Source organism: Schistocerca cancellata, chromosome 8 (genome assembly GCF_023864275.1).
Source record: "Schistocerca cancellata isolate TAMUIC-IGC-003103 chromosome 8, iqSchCanc2.1, whole genome shotgun sequence".
NCBI classification, from domain to species: Eukaryota; Metazoa; Arthropoda; class Insecta; order Orthoptera; family Acrididae; genus Schistocerca; species Schistocerca cancellata.
Window position 1 is genome coordinate 194,441,900 of NC_064633.1, and position 24,814 is coordinate 194,466,713.

The 24,814-nt window shown below is 42.9% G+C and overlaps 1 protein-coding gene across 3 annotated transcripts in view; it reads left to right on the top strand.

The window, feature by feature from the left end:
* Positions 1-24,814, top strand: part of LOC126094631 (glycine receptor subunit alpha-3) — a 611,226-nt gene that overhangs the window by 326,681 nt on the left and 259,731 nt on the right. For all 3 annotated transcript variants that reach the window (XM_049909117.1, XM_049909118.1, XM_049909115.1), the window contains exons 3-4: positions 16,233-16,306; positions 19,841-19,940. In XM_049909117.1, the coding sequence (XP_049765074.1) occupies positions 16,233-16,306; positions 19,841-19,940 (174 nt within the window). The remainder of the gene's footprint in view (positions 1-16,232; positions 16,307-19,840; positions 19,941-24,814) is intronic.

The window sequence follows — 24,814 nt, forward strand, 5'->3', positions numbered from 1 at the left end:
TGTGCTCATCTCCTCCCCTCTTCCCCCTTTTTTTGTTCATCTCCTCCTCCTCTCTCTGTACATTTTTTCCTTCCCCTCTCCACCCACCTCCATCTCCACTGTACCTGCAACCATCTCCTCCATCCACCCTCTCTGTCTGTTTCCGCCTCTCCACCTTCTCTCTGCATCTTCAAATTATGTCCCTCACCCAAACAGCAGACTGGTGGTTCTTACACAGATAGTAATTAACATATGTACCACATTTGGTTGACATCGATCCAGGGTTTCTGGCGGAGCTTTTTACCCGTGGCTTTGCCCACATACACTCATGTCACATAATTTCACATGTACTTAATAAATTTCATCCAAATTTGTACGTATATTTCACGTGTATCCGTAGCAAATTTCGCCCTGCAGTTTTGTTTTGACGCAGCTGAATTTTATATGACGCCTTATCGTCTGAAAAAAGTGTCGTACAGTGGTATAATTTTGCAGGTACATTCAGTGGTGTATTTGGATGCTGTCTGTCAAATCTGTTGCAAATTGAGTTAGAAGAATACAGACGTAGTAAATTGAAACATCAGGTACGATGCGTCAGTTTTTCAAGAATCTCAGTGTTTATGACGTCATGTTTCCTGAAATGTGTGTTGTAAAGGGATGTAATTTAGCAGGTACATTTAGTGGTATATCAATATTGACTGCAAAGTGGGTCGTGATTACAGTTGATAGTAAAGAAGTCATAAATTAAAACAATTTTTGTTTGATGCGGCAGTTTTACTGCGTGAGCAGCGCATATATTGGTTGGTTGGTTGATTTGGGGCCGGCCAGGGTGGCCGAGCGGTTCTAGGCGCTACAGTCTGAAACCGCGCGACCGCTACGGTCGCAGGTTCGAATCCTGCCTCGGGCATGGTTGTGTGTGATGTCCTTAGGTTAGTTAGGTTTAAGTGGTTCTAAGTTCTAGGGGACTGATGACCCCAGCAGTTACGTCCCACCGCGCTCAGAGCCATTTTTTTGGTTGATTTGGGGGAGGGGACCAAACAGCGAAGTCAGCGGTCCCATCGGATTAGGGAAGGATGGGGAAGAAAGTCGGCCGTGCCCTTTCAAAGCAATCATCCCGGCATTTGCCGAAGGCGATTTAGGGAAATCACGGAAAACCTAAATCTAGATGACAGGACGCCAGGGTTGAACCTTGTTCTCCCGAATGCGAGTCCACCTCGCCCGGTAGCTCAAATGTAGTAAGCGATAAACATTTTTCCTTTCGTCATTTTGTTGGTGTTGTCAGAAAGAAACAGTTTCGTAAATATTGGAAATATGACGTGTAAAGTTTGTTGCAAGTCACTAATTGTTCTCATTCTCAAATACTGGATGAATAAAATCTGGGTATTGGTGCATAGTGGGCTATACTTTTTTTCACCCCTACGCTCTCTGAAAGGTTGATCTTGAGCTCGACTGTGCAACCCATTCACTATGTTCGAGCTCCCGGCAGTAGGCTATGTGCTCCTTGGTCATTGTCAATGAGAGCTAATGATGGCGTTTTAGCTTCCGCCACTTGCCGTGCACGTCACAGGCCGACTGATGTTGACCACGCAAGCCAACGTCACATGGGTTAAAGAGACTCGTAACCCGAGACTCATTCTCACGATTTGTACACACGTAATTTTGAGACGTCTTTCAAAATTAACTCACAAAACATATAAGTAATATACGTCAAATGACGCACATTTTGACGCTGTACATTTCTAATGTACATACAGTATCCCACATTTAAGTACAGGGTGTCACAGAATAACGGAAACGTTTGAAATGAGCAGTGGCAGCCATGGGCAGGTGGCAGCACTGTCGTTTCATGACAGCGAGTAAACAGTCCGCCATTTCAGTAATCAAAGATCAGTGGAACGGACAACAGCGCGCGTTAACCATAAAAATGTTTTATAAAAACGATGATAGTTTGGTAGCGGCGCAGAGGGAGTTTCGACGTTTTTATAATTTAAGACGTCATGATGCCGTTCCGTGGAATAAATAAAATGTTGAAGACTGAGTCTACCCTCAAGAAGAAACCAACAGGACGACCAAGAAGAGTGCGTTCTCCAGCAAATATTGATGTTGAACGTGAGTCTGTCTTGTGGAGTCCACGGCGTTCAATTCGTAAGCAAGCAGCAGTGGTCGCAATGTCCCGTGTTCGCAGAATTCATTTTGATTCAAAATTTCATCCGTACAAGCTACAGATGGTACAACAATTGAAGGACAACCATTACCAGTTACGATTAGGATTCTGTCAACAAATGATAATAAAAATAAACAATGAGATGAATTTCTAAACAAGCTGTGGATGTCAGATGAGGCACATTTTCATCTCACAGGTTATGTGAATGAGCAGAACTACCGTTACTGGGCAAACACAAATCCTAATGACGTTCATGAGCGCCCTTGACACGCTAGTAAAGAGACAGTGTGGTGTGGTGTTTCATCACATGGGATTATCGGACCATATTTTTTCGCAGATGAACAGAGAAACACAAAACTGTCAATGCCGATCGTTACGTCGAGTTGTTATGAACTTTCATTACCACTGCATTGAACAAGTTTCCAACGTTCAAAAAGCCTGGTTTCAACAGGTCGGAGTGACGTCACACACTACACGGAAATCAATGCCATATGTGCGAGAATTGTTTGGCAACCGTGTGATCTCACGAATGGGTAACATTCCCTGGCCCCCTAGATCGCCAGATTTATCCGTTTGTGATTTTTTCTTGTGGGACTACCTCAAGAGCAAAGTCTACACGACTCGACCAAGAACCCTGGATGAGTTAAAACAGAGAATTCGGTATGCAGTTCACAGTATCCCAGCTGAGATGTTGCAGCGGTCAATGAAGAATCTCAACAGCAGATTTCACGAATGTATAAGTACAGGAGGACGCCATCTAAAGGACGTAATTTTTTAAAAATGATAAATGCCATCAATGTTTCGTAAATGGCAAAGTTGTAAGGTTTCAATTACTATGAATGCAATTTCTTTCCTTCATCACTTATTGGACTGTGGAAATGTTCCCGTTTTTCTGTGTCACCCTATATATACAAAAATTCTAAACCTTGCAACATCGTGAAAAACACAAGTAAGAAATAAAGGGAATTATTACGAAGTACATGGCCACCCCAATTTGTGCGTCTCCTTAAGTCCCATCCGCTCAGACCATCACGTTTGTTCTAAATGGCACCAAATTTGAATAACAGGAAATTTTATATTATCATTGAGAAGTAGGTTATCAGAACTGACTGGTTAATAAAACATTAATTTTATTAATATTGTTAACTAGAAATATTATTTGAATACTTGGTGCTTAGTTTAGGTGTATGTCGTTGCTTTCATAATACTTGTTTGTCACTATATGTGTGTCTTCTGGCTTGAGTTATTGATTCTGTATTAAATGGCTTTCATGCCAACTCTAGACAGGACTCTAGACACGTGATTTCTTCCAGTCATTGCAGCAACTTTCTGCTAGCAATTGTCCTTTAGATCATGTCTATAGCTGTACTCCATTCTTCACAGCAATGCCATAGGTGTTTTTGCTTAGTTTCAGGAATCATAAACATAGTCTGCCTCGAAATCTGAAAGGAAATCCAAAAATATTCTGGCCATATGTAAAGCACAGCAGCAGCAATATGCAGTCAGTATATTCACTGAGTGATAACAATGGTGATGTGACTGATGACGCCGGCCGTTGTGGCCGAGCGGTTCTAGGCGCTTCAGTCCGGAACCGCGCTGCTGCTACGGTCGCAGGTTGGATTCCTGCCTCTGGCATGGGTGTGTGTGTTGTCCTTAGGTTAGTTAGGTTTAAGCACTTCTAAGTCTAGGGGACTGATGACCTCAGATGTTAAGTCCCCTAGTGACCAGAGCCATTTGAGCCATTTTTGACTGATGACAATGTCAGTAAAGCAGCGTTACTAAACATGGTTTCCTGAAACTCCTTCACCGAAAGAGACGAAGTAAATATTCCAGAATTCGAGTCTACAACAATTGCTAACATTGGTAATACAGAAGTAGATATCCTCGGTGTAGCAAAGCAGCTTAAATCAATAGTGGCAAGGCCTCCGGTCCGTATTATATACCCGTTAGGTTGTTCTTCAGAGTATGGTAACACAGCAGATCCACAATTAGCACACACATACAACCACTCGCTCGTCGGAAGATTCGTACCTAAAGTCTGGAAAAGAGCACAATTCAAACTAATACCCACTGAATTACAGACCTATATCACTGACATCGATTTGCGGTAGGATTTTGGAACGTACAACATGTTAGAATGCAATGAATTTCCTCTAGGACAACTATTTATTGACAAGTAGTCAGCACGGATTCAAAAAATATCCTTCTTTTGAAACACAACCAGCTCTTTATTCGCAATCAAATATCGTGCCTACGGAGTATCGCCTCCGTTGGCGAATGGATCCGTGATTTCCTGCCGGAAACGTCACAGTTGGTAGTAAGTGACGGGATATCATCGAGTAAAACAGAAGGAATATCCGGCGTTCTCCAAAGAAATGTTGTAGGCCCCCTGCTGTTTCTGAGATACACAAACTAAGTAGGAGACAATCTAAGCAGTCCTCTTAGATTGTTTGCAGTTGATGTCATTCACCGTCTTGCAAAGTCTTCAGATGATCAAAACCAATTGAAAAATGATATATCCATTTGTAAGGTGCAAAAAGTGACAATTCATTCTAAATAACGCAAACTGTGAAGTCATCAACATGAATACTAAAATAAATCCGCTGAATTTCGGTTATACTATAAATCACACTAATCTGAATTCAGCTAAGTACTTAGAGATTACGATTACGGATGACAAATTAGAACGATCACATAGATAATGCTGTGGGGAAAGCAAACCAAAGACTGTGATTTATTGGCAAAACATTTAGAAAGTGCAACAGGGCTAAAGAGACTGCTTACACCACGCTTGTCGGCCCTCTTCTGGAGTATTTACTTGCGGTGTGGAATCCGCATCAGATGGGACTGCCTGGAGGACATCAAAAGCTCGTTTTTTACTACCTCGAAGTAGGGGAGAAGTGCCATGGACATGATGCATGACTTGGGGTGGCAATCATTGAAACAAAGGCGTTTTTCCTTGTGACAGGATCTTCTCGTGAAATTTCAAACTTTCTTCTCTGACTGTGAAAATATTTTCTGGCACCCACCTACGTGGGGAGAAATAATCATCACAACGGAATAATAGAAATCAGGGCTCGCACAGAAAGATTTAAGTGCTCGTTTTTGCCACGCGCCTTTTGAGGATGGAACGGTAGAGAAATAGCTTGAAGGTGAAACGATGAACCCTCTGCCAGACACTTAATTGTGAACTGCAGAGTGATCATGTAGAATCAGAGGCAGATATTCCAGTTTCCACAACATCGGTCACACGAATGCACTCGAAGGTACAATGAATGCGTCTCGTCGATACAAAGAATTCGTGGTACCTAATCCTAATTTACGTCTTGTAGATCAAGTAGACCAATTTTACAGTGGTTCTAAAGTTCGAACATGGCAGATAGAAGAAGATCGCTCTAGTAGAGTGGAGGTGGTGGGGTGCTAATCTCCCTCCCCCTTTCCCTCCTCAGGAAGATGAGGGGGAGGATATTAGTGTTTAACATCCCGTCGACAATGAGATCATTAGAGGCAGAGCAGAAGCTCGAATTAGGGAAGAATGGGGAAGGAAATCGGCCGTTCCCTTTCGGAGGCACCATCGCGGCATTTGCCTGGAGCGATCTAGGGAAATCACAGAAAACCTAAATCAGAAAGGCCGGACGCGTGATTGAACCGTCGTCCTCCCGAATACGAGTCCAGTGTGCTAACCACTGCGCCACTTCGCTCGCTCTTTCCCTCCCCAGTAGGCTAAACAACGCCCCGCGTGATTACACTCGCAAAAGCTTGCAACGTCTTCTAAAACTCCCACAGCCTTTATCTCGCTCTACCTGACCTTGTCCGCAGTTTAACCGTCACTCACCTATCAGACTGAACATTAACCAGCGCCTGATAAATGGCCGATTGGTTGTAGACTTGCAATATCTCACTTCACTGTGGCACTTACCTATTAATCACCATGCTAAGTAACGCAACACACTCAAAATTCGCAGTCCTCTCACCTATTAAACAATTGAAAGCTACAATTTGGGCACATTAAGTAATGCACAAATAATATTTTGAACCATTAAACATCATGCACAACTGAAAAGTCATCTTGTCAATCTTAGATTGTTCATAATCATCTGTATTATGTGATTTTTTTTCACTCGTGACTTTACAATTCACTGTTTGTTGTTTTCGTTTTTGTTGACATCTGCCGACACCCAAATCTTATGTCTCTGGATGATCAGTTTCTGCCGCCATACTTCTATGTCTGTCGATGACATTCCACCCAAAATAACACGCAGAGTACTCCCTACAAGAAATCCTCAATCCAGTTGCAAATTTCGTTTGACAGTCCATAAAATCATGCTTAAGGTGCTGTGGTATTGAGTCATGGTCAAGAAATACCGCCTCACGAAACACTTCTTTTCCTGCTAATTGCCATACCTCACACAAATGTAAAATACACTACTGACCATTAAAATTTCTACACCAAGAAGAAATGCAGATAATAAACGGGTATTCATTGGACAAATATATTATACTAGAACTGACATGCGATTACGTTTTCACGCAATTTGAGTGCATAGATCCTGAGAAATCGGTACCCAGAACAACCACCTCTGGCCGTAATAAAGGCCTTGATACGCCTGGGCATTGAGTCAAACAGAGCTTGGATGGCGTGTACAGGTACAGCTGCCCATGCAGCTTCAACATGATTCCACAGTTCATGAAGAGTAGTGACTGGCGTATTGTGACAAGCCAATTGCTCGGTCACCATTGACCAGACGTTTTCAATTGGTGAGAGATCTGGAGAATGTACTGGTCAGGGCAGCAGTCGAACATTTTCTGTATCGAGAAAGGCCCGTACAGGACCTGCAACATGCGGTCGTGCATTATCCTGCTGAAATGTAGGGTTTCGTAGGGATCGAATGAAGGGTAGAGCCATGGGTCGTAACACATCTGAAATGTAACGTCTACTGTTCAAAGTGCGTCAATGCGAACATGAGGTGGCCGAGACGTGTAACCAATGGAACCCCATACCATCACGACGGGTGATACGCCAGTATGGCGATGACGAATACGCGCTTCCAAAGTGCGTTCACCGCGATGTCGCTAAACACGGATGTGACCATCATGATGCTGTAAACAGAACCTGGATTCATCCGAAAAAAATGAAGTTTTGCCATTCGTGCACCCAGGTTCGTCGTTGAGTACACTATTGCAGGCGCTCCTGTCTGTGTTGCAGCGTCAAGGGTCACCGCAGCCATGGTCTCCGAGCTGATAGCCCATGCTGCTGCAAACGTCGTCGAACTGTTCGTGCAGACGGTTGTTGTCTTGCAAACGTCCCCATCTGTTAGCTCAGGGATCGAGACGTGGCTGCACGATCCGTTACAGCCATGCGGATAAGATGCCTTTCATCTCGACTGTTAGTGATACGAGGCCGTTGGGATCCAGCACGGCGTTTCGTATTACTCTCCTGAACCCACCGATTCCATATTCTGCTAACAGTCATTGGATCTCGGCCAACGCGAACAGCAATGTCCCGATACGATAAACCGCAATCGCGATAGGCTTCAATCGACCTTTATCAAAGTCGGAAACGTGATGGTATGCATTTCTCCTCCTTACACGAGGCATCACAACAATGTTTCACCAGGCAACGCCGGTCAACTGTTGTTTGTGTATGAGAAATCGGTTGGAAACTTTCCTCATGTCAGCATGTTGTAGGTGTCGCTACCGGCGCCAACCTTGTGTGAATGCTCTGAAAAGCTAATCATTTGCATATCACAGCATCTTCTTCCTGTCGGTTAAATTTCACGTCTATAGCACGTCATCTTCGTGGTGTAGCAGTTTTAATGGCTAGTAGTGTACTATCGGCGGTGGTAAAAAAGATTTACGCTCGGACCACGACTTTTACTTCACCTTAAGATGGAAAAATTTATGAAGAAACTTTATTGTTACCATTATCTTGGATTATTTCATTTTGTACTTTTCCAAAGATTTCCATTCACATTCTCTGATCATTTGCATATGGTATAAGGCTCAAATGGCTCTGAGAACTTGTTGGTTGTTTGGGGAAGGAGACCAGACAGCGTGGTCATCGGTCTCATCGGATTAAGGAAGGATGGGGAAGGAAGTCGGCCGTGCCCTTTCAGAGGAAGGCTCTGAGAACTATGAGACTTCACTTCTGAGGTCATCAGTCCCCTAGAACTTCGAACTACTGAAACCTAACTAACCTAAGGACATCACACACATTCATGCCCGAGGCAGGATTCGAACCTGCGACCGTAGCGGTCGCGCGGTTCCAGACTGTAGCGCCTAGAACCGCTCGGCCACCCCAGCAGACCGCGTATATGCTGAGCAGTTACTGTCACAGTGGGTTAGTTAGTTACTTATATAAATGTTCTGTAGATGACTTGAACGATTCATTTATCTAAACTATGTGGGTTGACATTAATGAACACATTATTATTTTTAGTCCTGTTCATGCAATTACACTTAATTTTTTTATTGGCTACTAGGTTTTAAGCAGAAATTTGTCAATTGAATAGAAGGAGCTGTCCAGGAGAAATGATTTTAAATTAGATTTAAAACTCTCTTCGCTGCCTGTCAGACATTTTGGGTTATTGGGCAAATGATCAAAAAATTTTGTTGCTACATTTTGAACTCCTTTCTGAGCCACTGACAGGTTTAACAATAGGTAAGAAAGGTCATTTTTCCGTCTACTGTTGTAGGTATGGACATCATTGTTCTTCTCAAACTGTGAAGAATTATTTATAACGAATTTCATTGGCGAATATATGTATTGTGACGCCGCAGTTAAAATGTCTAGCTCTTTGAAGAGGCACCTACATGACGTCCGTGGGTGAACACCACATATTATCCTTACTGCTCGCTCTTGTGCAGTCAATACTTTCTTTCTAAGTGATGAGTTACTCCAGAAAATTATTCCGTAAGATGTTATTGAATGGGAATATGCGTAACATGTCAGGAGGCTGATATGTTTATTTCGAACATTGGGAATTATACGGAGAGCAAAAATAGAACTTCATTGTTTGAGGTGCTCCGAAATACGCTTTTTCCAGTTCACATTTTCATCAATATGTACATCCAAAAATTTGGAGCATTCTACCCTACTTACTGACCCGTTATAATGTGCTACATCAATTGTTGGTGTGACTCTATTAGTTGTACAGGACTGAATGTAGTGTCGTTTTTTATCCAAGATTTAGGGAGAGGCCATTTTCAGAGAACCACTAAATAATGCGCTGGAAAATACCATTTACCAAGCGTTCTGTTTTTTTCTCTTATGGGATTTATGACAACACTTGTATCGTCTGTAAAAAATATACCAATTTTGCTTTTAGAATGTTAAATGGAAGGTCATTCACATAGATAAGGAATTGGAGTGGGCCCAAAATTGGACCCTATGGGACTCCGTTAGTGATTTCTTTCCCCAGTCACTAAGTTTTTCTATTTTTGCCGACATTGTCTGACTTAATCAGCACAGCCTTTTGCATTCTGTTTTTTATGTGTGATTCAAAAAAAGCTGTGCGTAAAGCCACCAACTTCATTAAACTTTAGTTTTTCTGAGGGAGGAATGTGATCTACACAATCAAACGTCTTGGAAGCACCACAGAATATACCAGCTGGCTATATATTATTATTTAGGACTTTGACTATTTGATGAGTTAATGTATAAATAGTACTCTCAGTCGATCAACCTTTGTGGAATCCAAACTGTCATATACAAAGTAAATTGTTTCTACTTAAGGGTACGACTGCTTTTGAGTATATTACTTTTTCGAATATTTCGGAAAAAAATGTCGGTAAGGAAATTGGACAATAATTGTTTAAGTTTGTCTTCTTCACCTTTCTTGTGAAGTGGTTTAACAATTGTACATTTTAACCTGTCTGGAAGAATTCCCTGTGCCATTGATGTATCCTTCACCCACTTCGTTCGACGTCTGCTAACAAAACTACTGGATAAGGAGGCCAAACTCTCGAGCTTTTCTGTAAAATTGGTCGCTCTATCATGTTTACAGATGCACCGCAGTTTCCCAAAATCTTTCCAACAATTGTGTCTCTTTTCCATTAGCTTTCGCTCTCGTTGCTGATCTCAAATGTGGTATTATACTTTCTTACCGATGCAGTCCTATTCGAAGATCGATATGGAACATCTTCTGCCTGTTACCCAGCTTGTTGAAACGATAATGGCTTATTCCAGTTGAGAATTGCGATTAGAATTAAGGCAGTGTACATTTGGTTATACCTTCAGCGTTTTCTGTATTCGTCGCATTGCACAATCTCTACTCATTTCAGTTAAAAATTACAAGTTTAGCTTCGCATTTATATTATTAAATGGCTTGCTTCTAGGGGCAACTAAAATTTTAACTTTCAGTATGTCATACAGTTACTGGCCGGCTTCAGAAATTTAAACTGCTGGCATAATCTACTCATTAAAATCTATAACTTTATGTTAAAGGTCTAACACAATAATTTAATTATTACAAGTATATACTGTATATATGCTTAGAGGCAGCGTACCTCAGACAGGTCAGGCGTGCACTACACACCGGAAGCAGCTACTAGGGTAGCAGAGTACGTGTGGCGTGCACACGGGGGTTTTTTAGGTTAGAGGGACCCCCCCCTTGGGCGAAACGATAAAATACCTGACGGCTTACCAGAGAGGACATTATCATCGTTGATAAAGAACGTCCGTCCTCAGAGACCAAAAACAGGAAAAGTTAACGTAATATTGGTAAACTGCAGGAGTATCCAGGGCAAGGTTCCTGAATTAGTATCTCTTATTGAAGGAAATAGTGCGCATATAGTATTAGGAACGGAAAGTTGGTTAAAACCGGAAGTGAACAGTAACGAAATCCTAGACACAGAATGGAATATATACCGCAAGGATAGGATAAACGCCAATGGTGGAGGAGTATTTATAGCAGTAAAGAATTCAATAATATCCAGTGAAGTTATTAGCGAATGCGAATGTGAAATAATCTGGGTTAAGCTAAGTATCAAAGGTGGGTCAGATATGATAGTCGGATGCTTCTATAGACCACCTGCATCAGCAACCGTAGTAGTTGAGCGCCTCAGAGAGAACCTGCAGAACGTCGTGAAGAAGTTTCGTGATCATACTATTGTAATAGGGGGAGACTTCAATCTACCAGGTATAGAATGGGACAGTCACACAATCAGAACTGGAGCCAGGGACAGAGACTCTTGTGACATTATCCTGACTGCCTTGTCCGAGAATTACTTCGAGCAGATAGTTAGAGAACCAACTCGTGAAGCTAACGTTTTAGACCTCATAGCAACAAATAGACCGGAACTTTTCGACTCCGTGAATGTAGAAGAGGGTATCAGTGATCATAAGTCAGTGGTTGCATCAATGACTACAAGTGTAATAAGAAATGCCAAGAAAGGAAGGAAAATATATTTGCTTAACAATAGTGATAGGGCACAAATCGCAGAATATCTGAGTGACCACCATCAAACGTTCATTTCTGAGGAAGTGGATGTGGAACAAAAATGGAAAAAATTCAGAAACATCGTCCAGTACGCCTTAGATAAGTTCGTACCGACTAAGGTCCAAAGCGAGGGGAAAGATCCACCGTGGTATAACAATCATGTACGAAAGGTACTACGGAAACAAAGAAAGCTTCATCATAGGTTTAAGAGTAGTCGAATCATAGCTGATAAGGAAAAGCTGAACGAAGCGAAAAAGAGCGTAAAGAGAGCAATGAGAGAAGCATTCAACGAATTCGAACATAAAACATTGGCAAACAATCTAAACAAGAACCCTAAAAAGTTTTGGACATATGTAAAATCGGTAAGCGGATCTAAATCCCATATTCAGTCACTCGTTGACCACGATGGCACCGAAACAGAGGACGACCGAAGAAAGGCAGAAATACTGAATTCAGTGTTCCGAAACTGTTTCACTGCGGAAAATCGTAACACGGTCCCTGACTTCAGCCGTCGCACGGACGCCAAAATGGAAAATATTGAAATAAACGATATCGGAATTGAAAAACAACTGCTATCACTTAGTAGCGGAAAAGCATCCGGACCAGACGAGATACCCTTAAGATTCTACAGTGATTATGCTAAAGAACTTGCCCCCTTTCTATCAGCAATTTATCGTAGATCGCTGGAAGAACGTAAAGTACCTAGCGACTGGAAGAAAGCGCAGGTCGTTCCCATTTTCAAGAAGGGTCATAAATCAGATGCGAATAATTATAGGCCTATTTCGCTTACGTCAATCTGTTGTAGAATAATGGAACATGTTTTGTGTTCTCGTATTATGACGTTCTTAGATAATAAAAATCTCCTTCATCATAACCAACATGGATTCCGCAAACAGAGATCATGTGAAACTCAGCTCGCCCTATTTGCCCAAGAAATTCACAGTGCCGTAGACACTGGCGAGCAGATTGATGCCGTATTCCTGGACTTCAGGAAGGCATTTGATACGGTTCCGCACTTAACGTTTAGTGAAAAAAATACGAGCTTACGGAATATCGGACCAGGTTTGTGATTGGATTCAGGATTTCCTAGAAGAAAGAACACAACATGTCATTCTTAACAGTTCAAAATCAGCAGATGTAGAGGTAATTTCGGGAGTACCGCAAGGAAGCGTGATAGGACCTTTATTGTTTACAATATACATAAATGACTTAGTTGACAACATCGGTAGCTCCGTGAGGCTATTTGCAGATGACACGGTTGTCTACAAGAAAGTAGCAACATCAGAAGACTCGTACGTACTCCAGGAAGACCTGCAGAGGATTAATGCATGGTGCGACAGCTGGCAGCTTTCCCTAAACGTAGATAAATGTAATATAATGCGCATACATAGGGGCAGAAATCCATTCCAGTACGATTATGCCATAGGTGGTAAATCATTGGAAGCGGTAACGACCGTAAAATACTTAGGAGTTACTATCCGGAGCGATCTGAAGTGGAATGATCACATAAAACAAATAGTGGGAAAAGCAGGCGCCAGGTTGAGATTCATAGGAAGAATTCTAAGAAAATGTGACTCATCGACGAAAGAAGTAGCTTACAAAACGCTTGTTCGTCCGATTCTTGAGTATTGCTCATCAGTGTGGGACCCTTACCAGGTTGGATTAATAGAAGAGATAGACATGATCCAGCGAAAAGCAGCGCGATTCGTCATGGGGACATTTAGTCAGCGCGAGAGCGTTACGGAGATGCTGAACAAGCTCCAGTGGTGGACACTTCACGAAAGGCGTTACGCAATACGGAGAGGTTTATTATCGAAATTACGAGAGAGCACATTCCGGGAAGAGATGGGCAACATATTACTACCGCCCACATATATCTCGCGTAATGATCACAACGAAAAGATCCGAGAAATTAGAGCAAATACGGAGACTTACAAGCAGTCGTTCTTCCCACGCACAATTCGTGAATGGAACAGGGAAGGGGGGATCAGATAGTGGTACAATAAGTACCCTCCGCCACACACCGTAAGGTGGCTCGCGGAGTATAGATGTAGATGTAGATGTAGACGTATAACAAACTATATTCGTCCAGTATACGAGAATGAGAGCATTTAGCGACTTCCAAGTAACTTAATCCATACAATTTCAAAATTTACGAATCTTTTTCTAGTTGACACCCGTCACAACATGATGAAATGAAAAAAGTTTCATACCTATTACATTTCCGTAGTTCGTGTACTAAAACTGCAGTACCATGGATGACGTTTTAAGTCACTACTTCTTTACTGCTAACTTTATTCGCAAAAGATTTTGCTTACAGTGTCCACATAAAACACTGAATGTACCTGCAAAGTCATATCACTGTATAACACATAGTTTCGTAGATATTAGATACGACCTCTCATGCATGGGAGTTCGTTTCTTTAAAGAATCTGGGGCGGGGATTTACTGGCATTGTATTATTTCTAACTAGCAGTACCCAGCCACGCTTTGCTGTGTCTCAGTCTGATTAAATGGAAAAGAAAGAAATGACAATGCAGGCGTTTCTAGTATGTATGGGAGCCGCATATACGTCTTAATCCCCTTTTTCCCCTGTCTCAGTCCATCATCTCTTCCCCGTTTCTTTATCCATCTCATCCTCCCTCCCCCTCTCCCTGTCGAACACTCCTCCCCCTCTCTCAATTCATCTTCTGTCCTCTCTCTCTCTCTCTCTGTCGATCTCTTGCTGCTCCCTCTCTCTCCCCCTTCCCCCTCTCTGAGTCCATCACTCCTCTCCTTTCTTTCTCCGTCTTTCCCTATGTCCATTTCCTCCCATCCATCTGTCCATGCCGGCCGAAGTGGCCGTGCGGTTCTAGGCGCTACAGTCTGGAACCGAGCGACCGCTACGGTCGCAGGTTCGAATTCTGCCTCGGGCATGGATGTGTGTGATGTCCTTAGGTTAGTTAGGTTTAATTAGTTCTAAGTTCTAGGCGACTGATGACCTCAGAAGTTAAGTTGCATAGTGCTCAGAGCCATTTGAACCATTTGAACCATCTGTCCATGTTCTCTTCCCCTTCCTCTGACCTTGAGACTTGCTTATTGTTATTACGAATTCAATTTCTGTAGTAGCAATAGTAGTATTCTAATCATAAACCAATAATATACATATAAGAATTACGCACCTAAAACACGCCCATATTCGTATGCAACGTTGTGTCAAAATTCCAAAACAGTCCATGAAGAAATTTCAAGAGATTTGAGATTTTGTAGAAACGAACATCTATGTTTGTAATTATACAGAAAATGTAGATGTTGCTAATTGCAGATCTCCAAAAGTCTTTGATTGACAGCTTTGAAATTTTGACAGTGGTACACACGCGTTTTTACGAGGTGCATTCAAGTTCTAAGGCCTCCGATTTTTTTTCTCCGGACTGGAAAGAGATAGAAACATGCGCATTGTTTTAAAATGAGGCCGCGTTCATTGTCAATACGTCCCAGAGATGGCAGCACCGTACGGCAGATGGAATTTTACCGCCAGCGGCGAGAATGAGAACGTACTTCAAAAATTTGTTGTTCTGGATGTGCTAGTTTACTCTATTTCCTTTATTCTTGTCATCTATTGCAAAATTTACATCGCAGACGGCACATCGCAGAATGATGCCATCAGTTCCGACAAACTAAGTCTTGATTTCTTGTGAAAGTGCACACAACTTCTCCTTCTTAATCTTCGGCGTGATTTTGTTGTAAAAATCCGTTCTGGTAAAATACTAACAAGGACAACAAGAAAATACACAGTTGATAGATAGGAACCGTTAAATTTATGCCAGGTCAAACCGATTTAGGTCTCAACTGTTGCAACATCATTGTTTAAATTTTTTTTGTTTCTGAGCGGCAGGTTGACCATTGTTGATGAGGCTGACTACTTTTGCTGAGGTTGTCCATTGTTGCTGGTGGTATGGATAATTACTGGCGCTCTCGATAAACTATATTTTCATACTTATTGACCATTGTGGATTCTGATTAAATAAAATATAAATCATGTTCAAGAAAAGAAAAGAAAATCTGTCTAAGCTACTAAAAACACAGATAAAAATGCGGGATTGAGGGGGGGGAGGGGGAGGGGACGCTTAAGCGTGGAACAGAAGCGGAGAAGTACAAAATATTGTAATCTCACAAATAGTCGCAAAAAGTGCAACAAACTACTTATTTTGCTTTATGTCCCCAAATGCATATATCGTCCTATCTGTGTGAAAATAGCTATATTTTTGGAAAAATGCTGCACCTTGTAATCCTTTCTTTAGAAATCATCAGACAGTCAGTAATTTTACTCCGACCTACGAGTATTGGGACAGCTGTTGAAAGCTCGAGAATTTTATTTAATAACGACGCTTGCTCAGTGGACAAATCAATAAGAATTACACATTAAACATAGTCTCTTCTCCTTCCCTTCATAATTACTGCGTCTCTTTCATGTCCTTGAATTACAGTCTTGGTTTCTGAACAAGTTGTATATAATCTTTCGCTTATTGTATTGTACCGTTGATAGCCTCAGAATTTCGAATGGTGTATTTTAGTCAAATTTTTGATATATAAGGAAGGTATTGGATTATGGCTGCAATGGAGTGTGTTGTGCATTAGACTGTAGTATTGTGTTTTTTGCACTGTTTCAGTGTGAGGTGCACGGGTGGTGTGAAGAACTACACTATCAAGCCGAGGGTCGTCCTGCCAGAGGACTACGTCAAAGGTGAGTGCCTCTGTGTCATTCACCATATTGCTCTAAACCGAAGAGAAAGTTGTTCAGCCTAACGCTGCAAACAGCAACAACGGAGATATCTCAAGGAAAATGCGACTGATCTCTATACTAGGAAACTTTTAAAAAAAAACTCAGTTTACTGTTGTTAAAACCTGGTCATTATTTCACCTTTATCAAAGCTAGAATTGAATTCGTTCAACGCTGAACAGGATTTAATAGAAACACTTACCGTTGTTACATAATTGCATCAGTCATTGGTTTCAAGTGTAACGGAGGAAAAGAGTCACACCTTTTGTTCTCTGAAGACGATCTGCAGTCTCCAGGTGATATTTATATGGTTGAGTGAATATGCATTCCGATCGCTTTAATCACTAGAACAGCGTGATTGTAATCCAACAATTCGGAAATAGGGAAATGGGTTTCGAACCACAACCTAACGAGGCAGCGCAATGTACATTCACGTACCAGGCGACAACAAGATTCATGTCCGAGAGAACAGACACTACCCATTCATATAATTGATATGCCTCGATTTGCTGTGAATCCACAATCATCTGCGCAGATGCGCACTTATGTTCGACACCCAGTGGGAATCTAAAATTAGCGAGCACGGAGAACATGGACGGCAACTGTGGATGCAGCTGTTATCATCAGTCCTTTCCTTTCTAAGCCCTCCATCTTCGGTGTACATAATGTGACATCATTTATCGACGTTATTTTACTTGACACGATGCATTATATTACACGACATGGGTGCTAATCCCAACAAGTAAAAAAGCGAGGATGTATCATTGCTTTTTACTTAAATGTTTTTGAAGCTGCCAGATGAGTCGAAAAGCTAGTTCTCTTGTTTTACATCCCTTATTCTACCCAGGTTATATTCGCCCTTTTTGTGCAACGATAGGAGCAGTTTTCATTTGGTATTGTATATTACCTGTTTTTCTCCATAACTGCCGGCCAGAGTGGCCGAGCGGTTACAGGCGCTACAGTCTGGAACCGCACGACCGCTACGGTCGCAGGTTCGAATCCTGCCTCGGGCATGGATGTGTGTGATGTCCTTAGGTTAGTTAGGTTTAAGTAGTTCTAAGTTCTAGGGGACTTATGACCACAGCAGTTGAGTCCCATAGTGCTCAGAGCCATTTGAACCATTTTTTTTTCTCCATAACTTACTACTACTTTTCTCAGAATTTAGAGTATCTTGCACCATTTTCGACTGTCCATCTCTTTTTCTAAGTCGACAATTGCAATGAACGTGTCTCGATTTATCTTGAGTTTTGCTTCCATCATTAAGCTCCAGGACTGACTCTCTGGTGCCTTTGCCTTTCCGGAAGCCCAACTGATCGTCACCTAACAACTCCTCAATTTTCTGTACCATTCTTCTGAATATTATTAGTGTTAGCGACATGGCTGCCTGAAGAGTTAAGCGACTGTGCGATGTTTTTCACACCGACCTGCACTGGCTACGGCTTTGCCGCAGTGGTAACACGGGCTCCCGTCAGATCACAGAAGTTAAGGTCTGTCGGGCTTGGCTATCACTTGGATGGGTCACTGACCGGGTCTGCCGAGAGCCTTTAGCAAAAGAGGGTGCATTCAGCCCTTGGGAGGCTAATTGAGCAGCTACTTGACCGAGAAGTAGCGGGAACGGTCACGAAAACTGACAATGGACGAGAATGCAGTGTGCTGACCACATATCGCTCCATATCCGCATGCGGTGACACCTTAGGGATGAGGATGTCACGGCGGTCACGGCGGCCGGTCGGTACCGTTGGGCCTTCAAGCCTGTTCGGACGGTGTTTACCTGCACTTACTATCTTTGGGATAGTATAGATGATATTTTTCCAAACGCCTGATTGTGTGTCTCCAGTCTCATAGATTCTACACACCAAGTTGAACAGTGGTAATTTCGGCTGGCTATTATCTATACCTTCTGCCATATTTAATCGCAAGTCTTCCAAAGCTTTATTGACTCTGATAATGGATCTCCTATGTCTTCCACGTCGATTCCCACTTATTTTTCTATCGCATCATCGGACTGTTCCAACCCCTTCTTCACCGAGCGAGGTGGCGCAGTGGTTAGAACACTGGACTCGCATTCGGGAGGACGACGGTTCAATCCCGCGTCCGGCCATCCTGATTTAGGTTTTCCGTGATTTCCCTAAATCGCTCCAGGCAAATGCCGGGATGGTTCCTCTGAAAGGACACGGCCGACTTCCTCCCCCGTCCTTCCCTAACCCGAGGAGACTGATGACCTCGCTGTTTGGTCCCCTTCCCCAAACAATCCAACCCAACCCCTTGTTCCTTCCCTCCGCCTCCCTCCCCCCCCCCCCTTTCCACGCCGTAGGAGCCTTCAATGTACTCTTCCCATCTATCCGCTCTCTCCCGTCCGCTTAATAGGTGAATTCCAGTTGCCCTCTTAATGTTCACTTCCTTGCTATTAAATTCACCGAAGGTTGTTGTAACTTTTCTACATATTGAATGAGTCCTTCTGATAACCATTTCCTTTCCAGCTTCTTCACAATTTTCCAGCAACCATTACGCCTTGTCTTTCTGCATTTCCTATTTCATTTACGTAATTATTGTTTTCCCCTGAACATTTTTGTACCTCGTCCTTTTGACGATCAGTTTAAGTATTTCTTCTGCTTGCCAAGATTTATTACCACTTACCTACCTACTATATTTTTGTGTCCAACTTTCGTGATTGCCATTTTTAGCGATGCCCATTCATCATAAACTGAACTGCCTTCTGTGGTATTCTTTGTCGGAGTATCTACTGATTTAGGTAATTTGAAATGCATCCCAGCATACCTCAGTATCCGACTTCGTTCCACAATAATTCTTGCGGACTCTCTCTTAAACTACAGTCTGCTTTTCATCTTTACTAAATTGTGATCGGAGTCTGTTTCTCCTCCTGGATACGCCTTACAATCGAATATCTGATTTCGGAATCTCTGTGTCATCACTTTGTAATCCAGCTGGAACCTTCCCGCATATTCAAGCCATTTCGAAATATACCTCCTCCTCTTGCGATTTTCGAGCAATGTATTCGCTATTACGAACCTAAATTTATTGCACAACTCAGTTAGTCTAGGTCCTTTCTCATTCCTTCTACCAAGCCCACATTCTCCTGTAATTCTAACTTCTGTTCCTTCCTTCTCCAAGGGCGAGAAGTTGCCCTAATATTCGGTTTGCTCCTCCACCGTTTTTGACAACGCCCTTGGCATAATGAGGTTGACTGCTTGTAATGGAAGTCTTCGGTCGCCATTACTGCTGATTTTTATTCAAAGATTGTGAAAACCTGAAAAAATTACACGAAGTCTAGGCGTCACACCTAAGCTCCCTCGACAGGCAGTGATGGTCAGTCGAGGTTCAAGGAGACCAGAAATGCAAATCCTTACCCATCACGAGTTTCATTTTCTTGTTCTACTTTAGAGATGATTACAATTTCCCCCAGCTTGATTGATATGAATAGCATACAGAATTTGATATGCTCATAGGTTTTCTCAAGGAAAACTTTGTCTGTTTCAGAGATCCGTCCGCCTTCGCGAAAAGGCCAACCAGTCAGTGTGGAATTCAGCATTTACGTAGTCGACATCAACTCTATAAACGTCGAAGACATGGATTTTCGGTAAGCATTCTTTCAGTCTGCGTATAGCATCAACTAAATCTTGAAAGGTACCTATTAGTCAGCACTTTCATTTCTTCGCAATATATTTTTGCGTTTCCTTGTGTATCGATATTTATATTGGCTACTAGCTATACGCCCGTGTGTCCGAACGGAAGTTAAAAAAGTACCTTTGCATAGATCGCTTAACAAGGTTCCGTATCTCAGTTGGTCAAAAATAGAACCCTTATAGGCTCACTTTGCAAATAAATACGTTTTTCATAACCAAGAAGTCAAACATACAGCGTGATTATAATTAAACTTTGAAACCGCTGTAGAAATAACACTACTGGTCAGAATGACATCGAATTGCAACGGAATGTTATCAGAGAAGAGGGAAAACGTACGCCAGAAGAAAAATAAATAGTTAAAAAATGTAGCAATAAGCATCATAATTTAATAGTGGTCGACTACAAATGACAAATGAATCATAGAACAATGCCTAAGATGTACGTTTGACGTTAAACAAACTGTACTATCCACTGTGCATGGGTGTACAGGTGCGATACTCTTAGTTACGTAAGCCCATCCACCACGGCAACGTCATATCACACCGGATGGGAAAAATCGGTTTTTAATTGTCCTGAGGCCAAAAACCGCATAAAGAGCTTCAATCAAAATCAAATCGGACTATTAATTTCGTATGACTGGCGCAAAACATGTTCAATATGCTGTCCACCGTTTTCTGCAACAAGTTGAAATCGAGAAAAAGCGTGTTCCGCAACTGACAGAAGTGTTTTCGGGGACACGTTTAGAATGTGTTGCGCAATGCGTCCCTTCAATGCAGCTAAGTTTGCAGTCGGTACACTGACCACATCTTTCAGATAGCCCCACAGCCAGACATCACACCGATTAAGATCATGTGATCGGGATGGCCAAGCTGTAGGGAAATGGCGGCTGATAATTCTAGCATTTCCGAAATGGCGCTTCAGCAGCTGCTTAACTGGACTTGCAATTTGCCGAACTGCAGCATCTTGAATAAAAGTGGTCCCATCCACACATCCACGCTGTTGGAGAGCTGGAACGACGTGGTTGCGCAAAAGACACTCGATTGCGCTTACCAGTGACGGCACAGGTAACAGGACAGGAAGCATCTGCCTCTTCGAAAAAATATGGCCCTATGATAAATGATGCTGTAAATCCGCACCACACAGTGACCTTTTCAGGATGAAGTGGTACTGCTTGATTTGCGTGTGGATTTTCCGTTTCCCATATTCGACAATTCTGTGTATTGACATAACCTGTCAGATGGAAGTGGGCTTCGTCTGTCCACAAAATCTTCCATGGACAATCACTCTCCACTTCCATGCGAGCAAGAAATTTTAACGTAAAGGTCTCTCTTGCTACCAGGTCAACAGGAAGCAACTTGTGCACATGGGTAATTTTGAATGGGTATCAAAGACGGATGTTTCGTAGGATTTTACTCACCGTGCTCACGGGTATGTCCAATGTTCGGGCAGTTCTCCATGTGAAACATCCCCTTAGAAAAATTTATGAATTACTGTGCTGGTAAACCTCTTACGTTATTTGATTTTCAAACAGCTGAGCAAAACTGAACGTAATCAGACATTTCTCTCTTTACTTATTCTGATCATCGCTAAACTGACAAACAATATTTTTAGCGCAACGCAATCTGACTTTCAATAATCCCTATAAAAGAATGGCCGTGACTAACAATAACCTATACCTTTCATGAATCACTTACCTCACAAAAATCTTCGTTACTCGAACTACTGCAATACAGCCAGCACCAATACTGCCAGCTAAATAAAAGATTCTAACTACTGAAGGCACTAACTACTGCTAGGCATAGTTAGCAAATGAAAGATTTTGATAGAGAACAATGTATTTACCGTAATAGTGTTCAAAAGTCATAATATATATATTTCATGACATCCAGTCTTACAAATTTCGTTTTTCTGGCGGACACACGTCCAGATCGTCCGCTCTCAAAAACTCCGCCATCTCTCTCCCCACATCCACCACTGCTGGCAGCTCACCTCCAACTGCGCAACGCTACGCGCTGTTCACATCCAACTGCCCAGCACTACAATAGCAAATATGTCAACAATGCAAACCAACCACAGACTGCACACTAGAGTTGGGCAACACTATTCTTTTTCCCGATTCAATTCCTACGATTCAATCTCACATTGCGAATCGATTCCTACGATTCGTTCACGATTCATTCAAGTCTGCGATGGCACGATTCTTACGGAATGCAAAAAGTTCTACATCTTACTCACAGATGGCAGGACATGTCTGAAATTGTCAATGGGGTTAGAATCGAACTGTGTCATAATAAGATATACCAGAAATAGTTTATTTATGAGTAAACATGCATATGACGTTACAAGTGTGACTCTCGATTTATACATCTAATGGCTTAATTAATGAAAGGTCACGGTTGATTTGATTGCATTTATTTCAGTATGCCAGGAAAGAGGAGTCGATTTGCGCGAAAGGTGGTGCAAAATTACGTGGTATGCCAGTTTGGTTGTGTGGCTTGAACGTATCTAACTACAGACGTCTGTTTTATAGTAACAAAATCTAGCAGTGAGGCAGACGTGGTTTGGCTCATATCATCCTATGTTTTTTTGTGCTAAGATGTCTTTCCAAGTCCACATCAGCCTTGTAATTCATAACGCAGCTGACAGCCCTCCCACACAACAAATTTAGGTTAACTTTCACGTCTTCTAAATACAAAGCATAAGTATTTTGCTTTTAATTTGTCTGAGAACTTGCCGCTGTCACTACTATTTACGCGAGAAGACGACATACTTCTAAACAGTAGGATTCAATCGTATACAGCGACATTACTTCACTAAAATGTAATATGAATCTGACCACGATAACATTCGAAAACTCGAACTTGAAATTATTAATTAAAAAGCTTTTGTTTAAAGACGGTATCACACGGCGATCCGCCAAGAAAGGTATTGGTTAGACTATATCCCCTCTATATAGGTTCTGTAATATTGGACTAGTGCGACAGCCATTTAGTGGCAGCACTGGTGGAACTAACAGAATTAGCAAATTAGAAGTGAAGTAATGTGGCTGTATATGATTGTGGCTGATGGTAGCGGTAGTAAATGGGAAACGCCTTTACGCTCGTTCCCGTCAGCCACCGCCTAGTGTCAGCTTGGTTTTCACGAGTAATATTGCGGCCCACGAACCTTGTTTGTTCAGAGCTTCCTTTGTTCACACGCATCCTCCACTTGACTTCCATCTGGCGGTCGTAATCATTCGGCACGACTCGGCATGATTCGGAAGTTGCCTTCGAAGCATAGCGTACTAAAAATCGATGAATCGTTGGAACTTAAAATCGTCACGACTCGGAAACACGCAATCGTTCTTACGATTCTTTTGAACGACGATTCGTCGGTATCACGACTCAATTCTTACGATTCTTTATTTAGAGTCGTTCAAATGAACGACTCATTCACGAATCGCCACAACTCCACTGCACACAGCACAGTTAGTGATTTTCATACAGAGCGCTACGTGGCGTTACCAACATAAAAACCTAAACAGCCTACTTACACGTGCACTACATGTTTGCACACCGCCACTCGTCTCCTCCTACATTGCTGTGGCCACTGCTTCCACTGTCGTCGAATCAATTCGTTTCCTACCTCTACCAGCTTACACACCAAAAACACCGTCTTTCCGAATCATTTTCTCCATACCCACGGCCGTCATCGGATCAACGCCTTTTTTGGAACCCTTCAGTGTTCGGCACTTGTGTTGAGCAACGTGTGCACGGTCATCATTCTCGTAATACAGCTTTACAAGCAGAGCGCGATCCTGCATTGAAACAGTCATGGGGAACGTCGCGGACGCGAAAGGAGGAAAAGCCGTGTACCCAGCGTGTTTATGCCAACTTCAGTGGGTCGTGCGCATGACAGGTGTTTTTATTTACGCATTCTGGCACATACAGCGCCATCTATTGATCAATTTTTACACAATTTTTTTTCTTCTGCCATACATTCTCCCCCTTCTCCGACAATATTCCGTTGCAGTTTGACGTCGTTCTGACCAATGGTGTTATTTCTACAGCGTTTTGGAAGTTAAACTACACTCCTGGAAATGGAAAAAAGAACACATTGACACCGGTGTGTCAGACCCACCATACTTGCTCCGGACACTGCGAGAGGGCTGTACAAGCAATGATCACACGCACGGCACAGCGGACACACCAGGAACCGCGGTGTTGGCCGTCGAATGGCGCTAGCTGCGCAGCATTTGTGCACCGCCGCCGTCAGTGTCAGCCAGTTTGCCGTGGCATACGGAGCTCCATCGCAGTCTTTAACACTGGTAGCATGCCGCGACAGCGTGGACGTGAACCGTATGTGCAGTTGACGGACTTTGAGCGAGGGCGTATAGTGGGCATGCGGGAGGCCGGGTGGACGTACCGCCGAATTGCTCAACACGTGGGGCGTGAGGTCTCCACAGTACATCGATGTTGTCGCCAGTGGTCGGCGGAAGGTGCACGTGCCCGTCGACCTGGGACCGGACCGCAGCGACGCACGGATGCACGCAAGACCGTAGGATCCTACGCAGTGCCGTAGGGGACCGCACCGCCACTTCCCAGCAAATTAGGGACACTGTTGCTCCTGGGGTATCGGCGAGGACCATTCGCAACCGTCTCCATGAAGCTGGGCTACGGTCCCGCACACCGTTAGGCCGTCTTCCGCTCACGCCCCAACATCGTGCAGCCCGCCTCCAGTGGTGTCGCGACAGGCGTGAATGGAGGGACGAATGGAGACGTGTCGTCTTCAGCGATGAGAGTCGCTTCTGCCTTGGTGCCAATGATGGTCCTATGCGTGTTTGGCGCC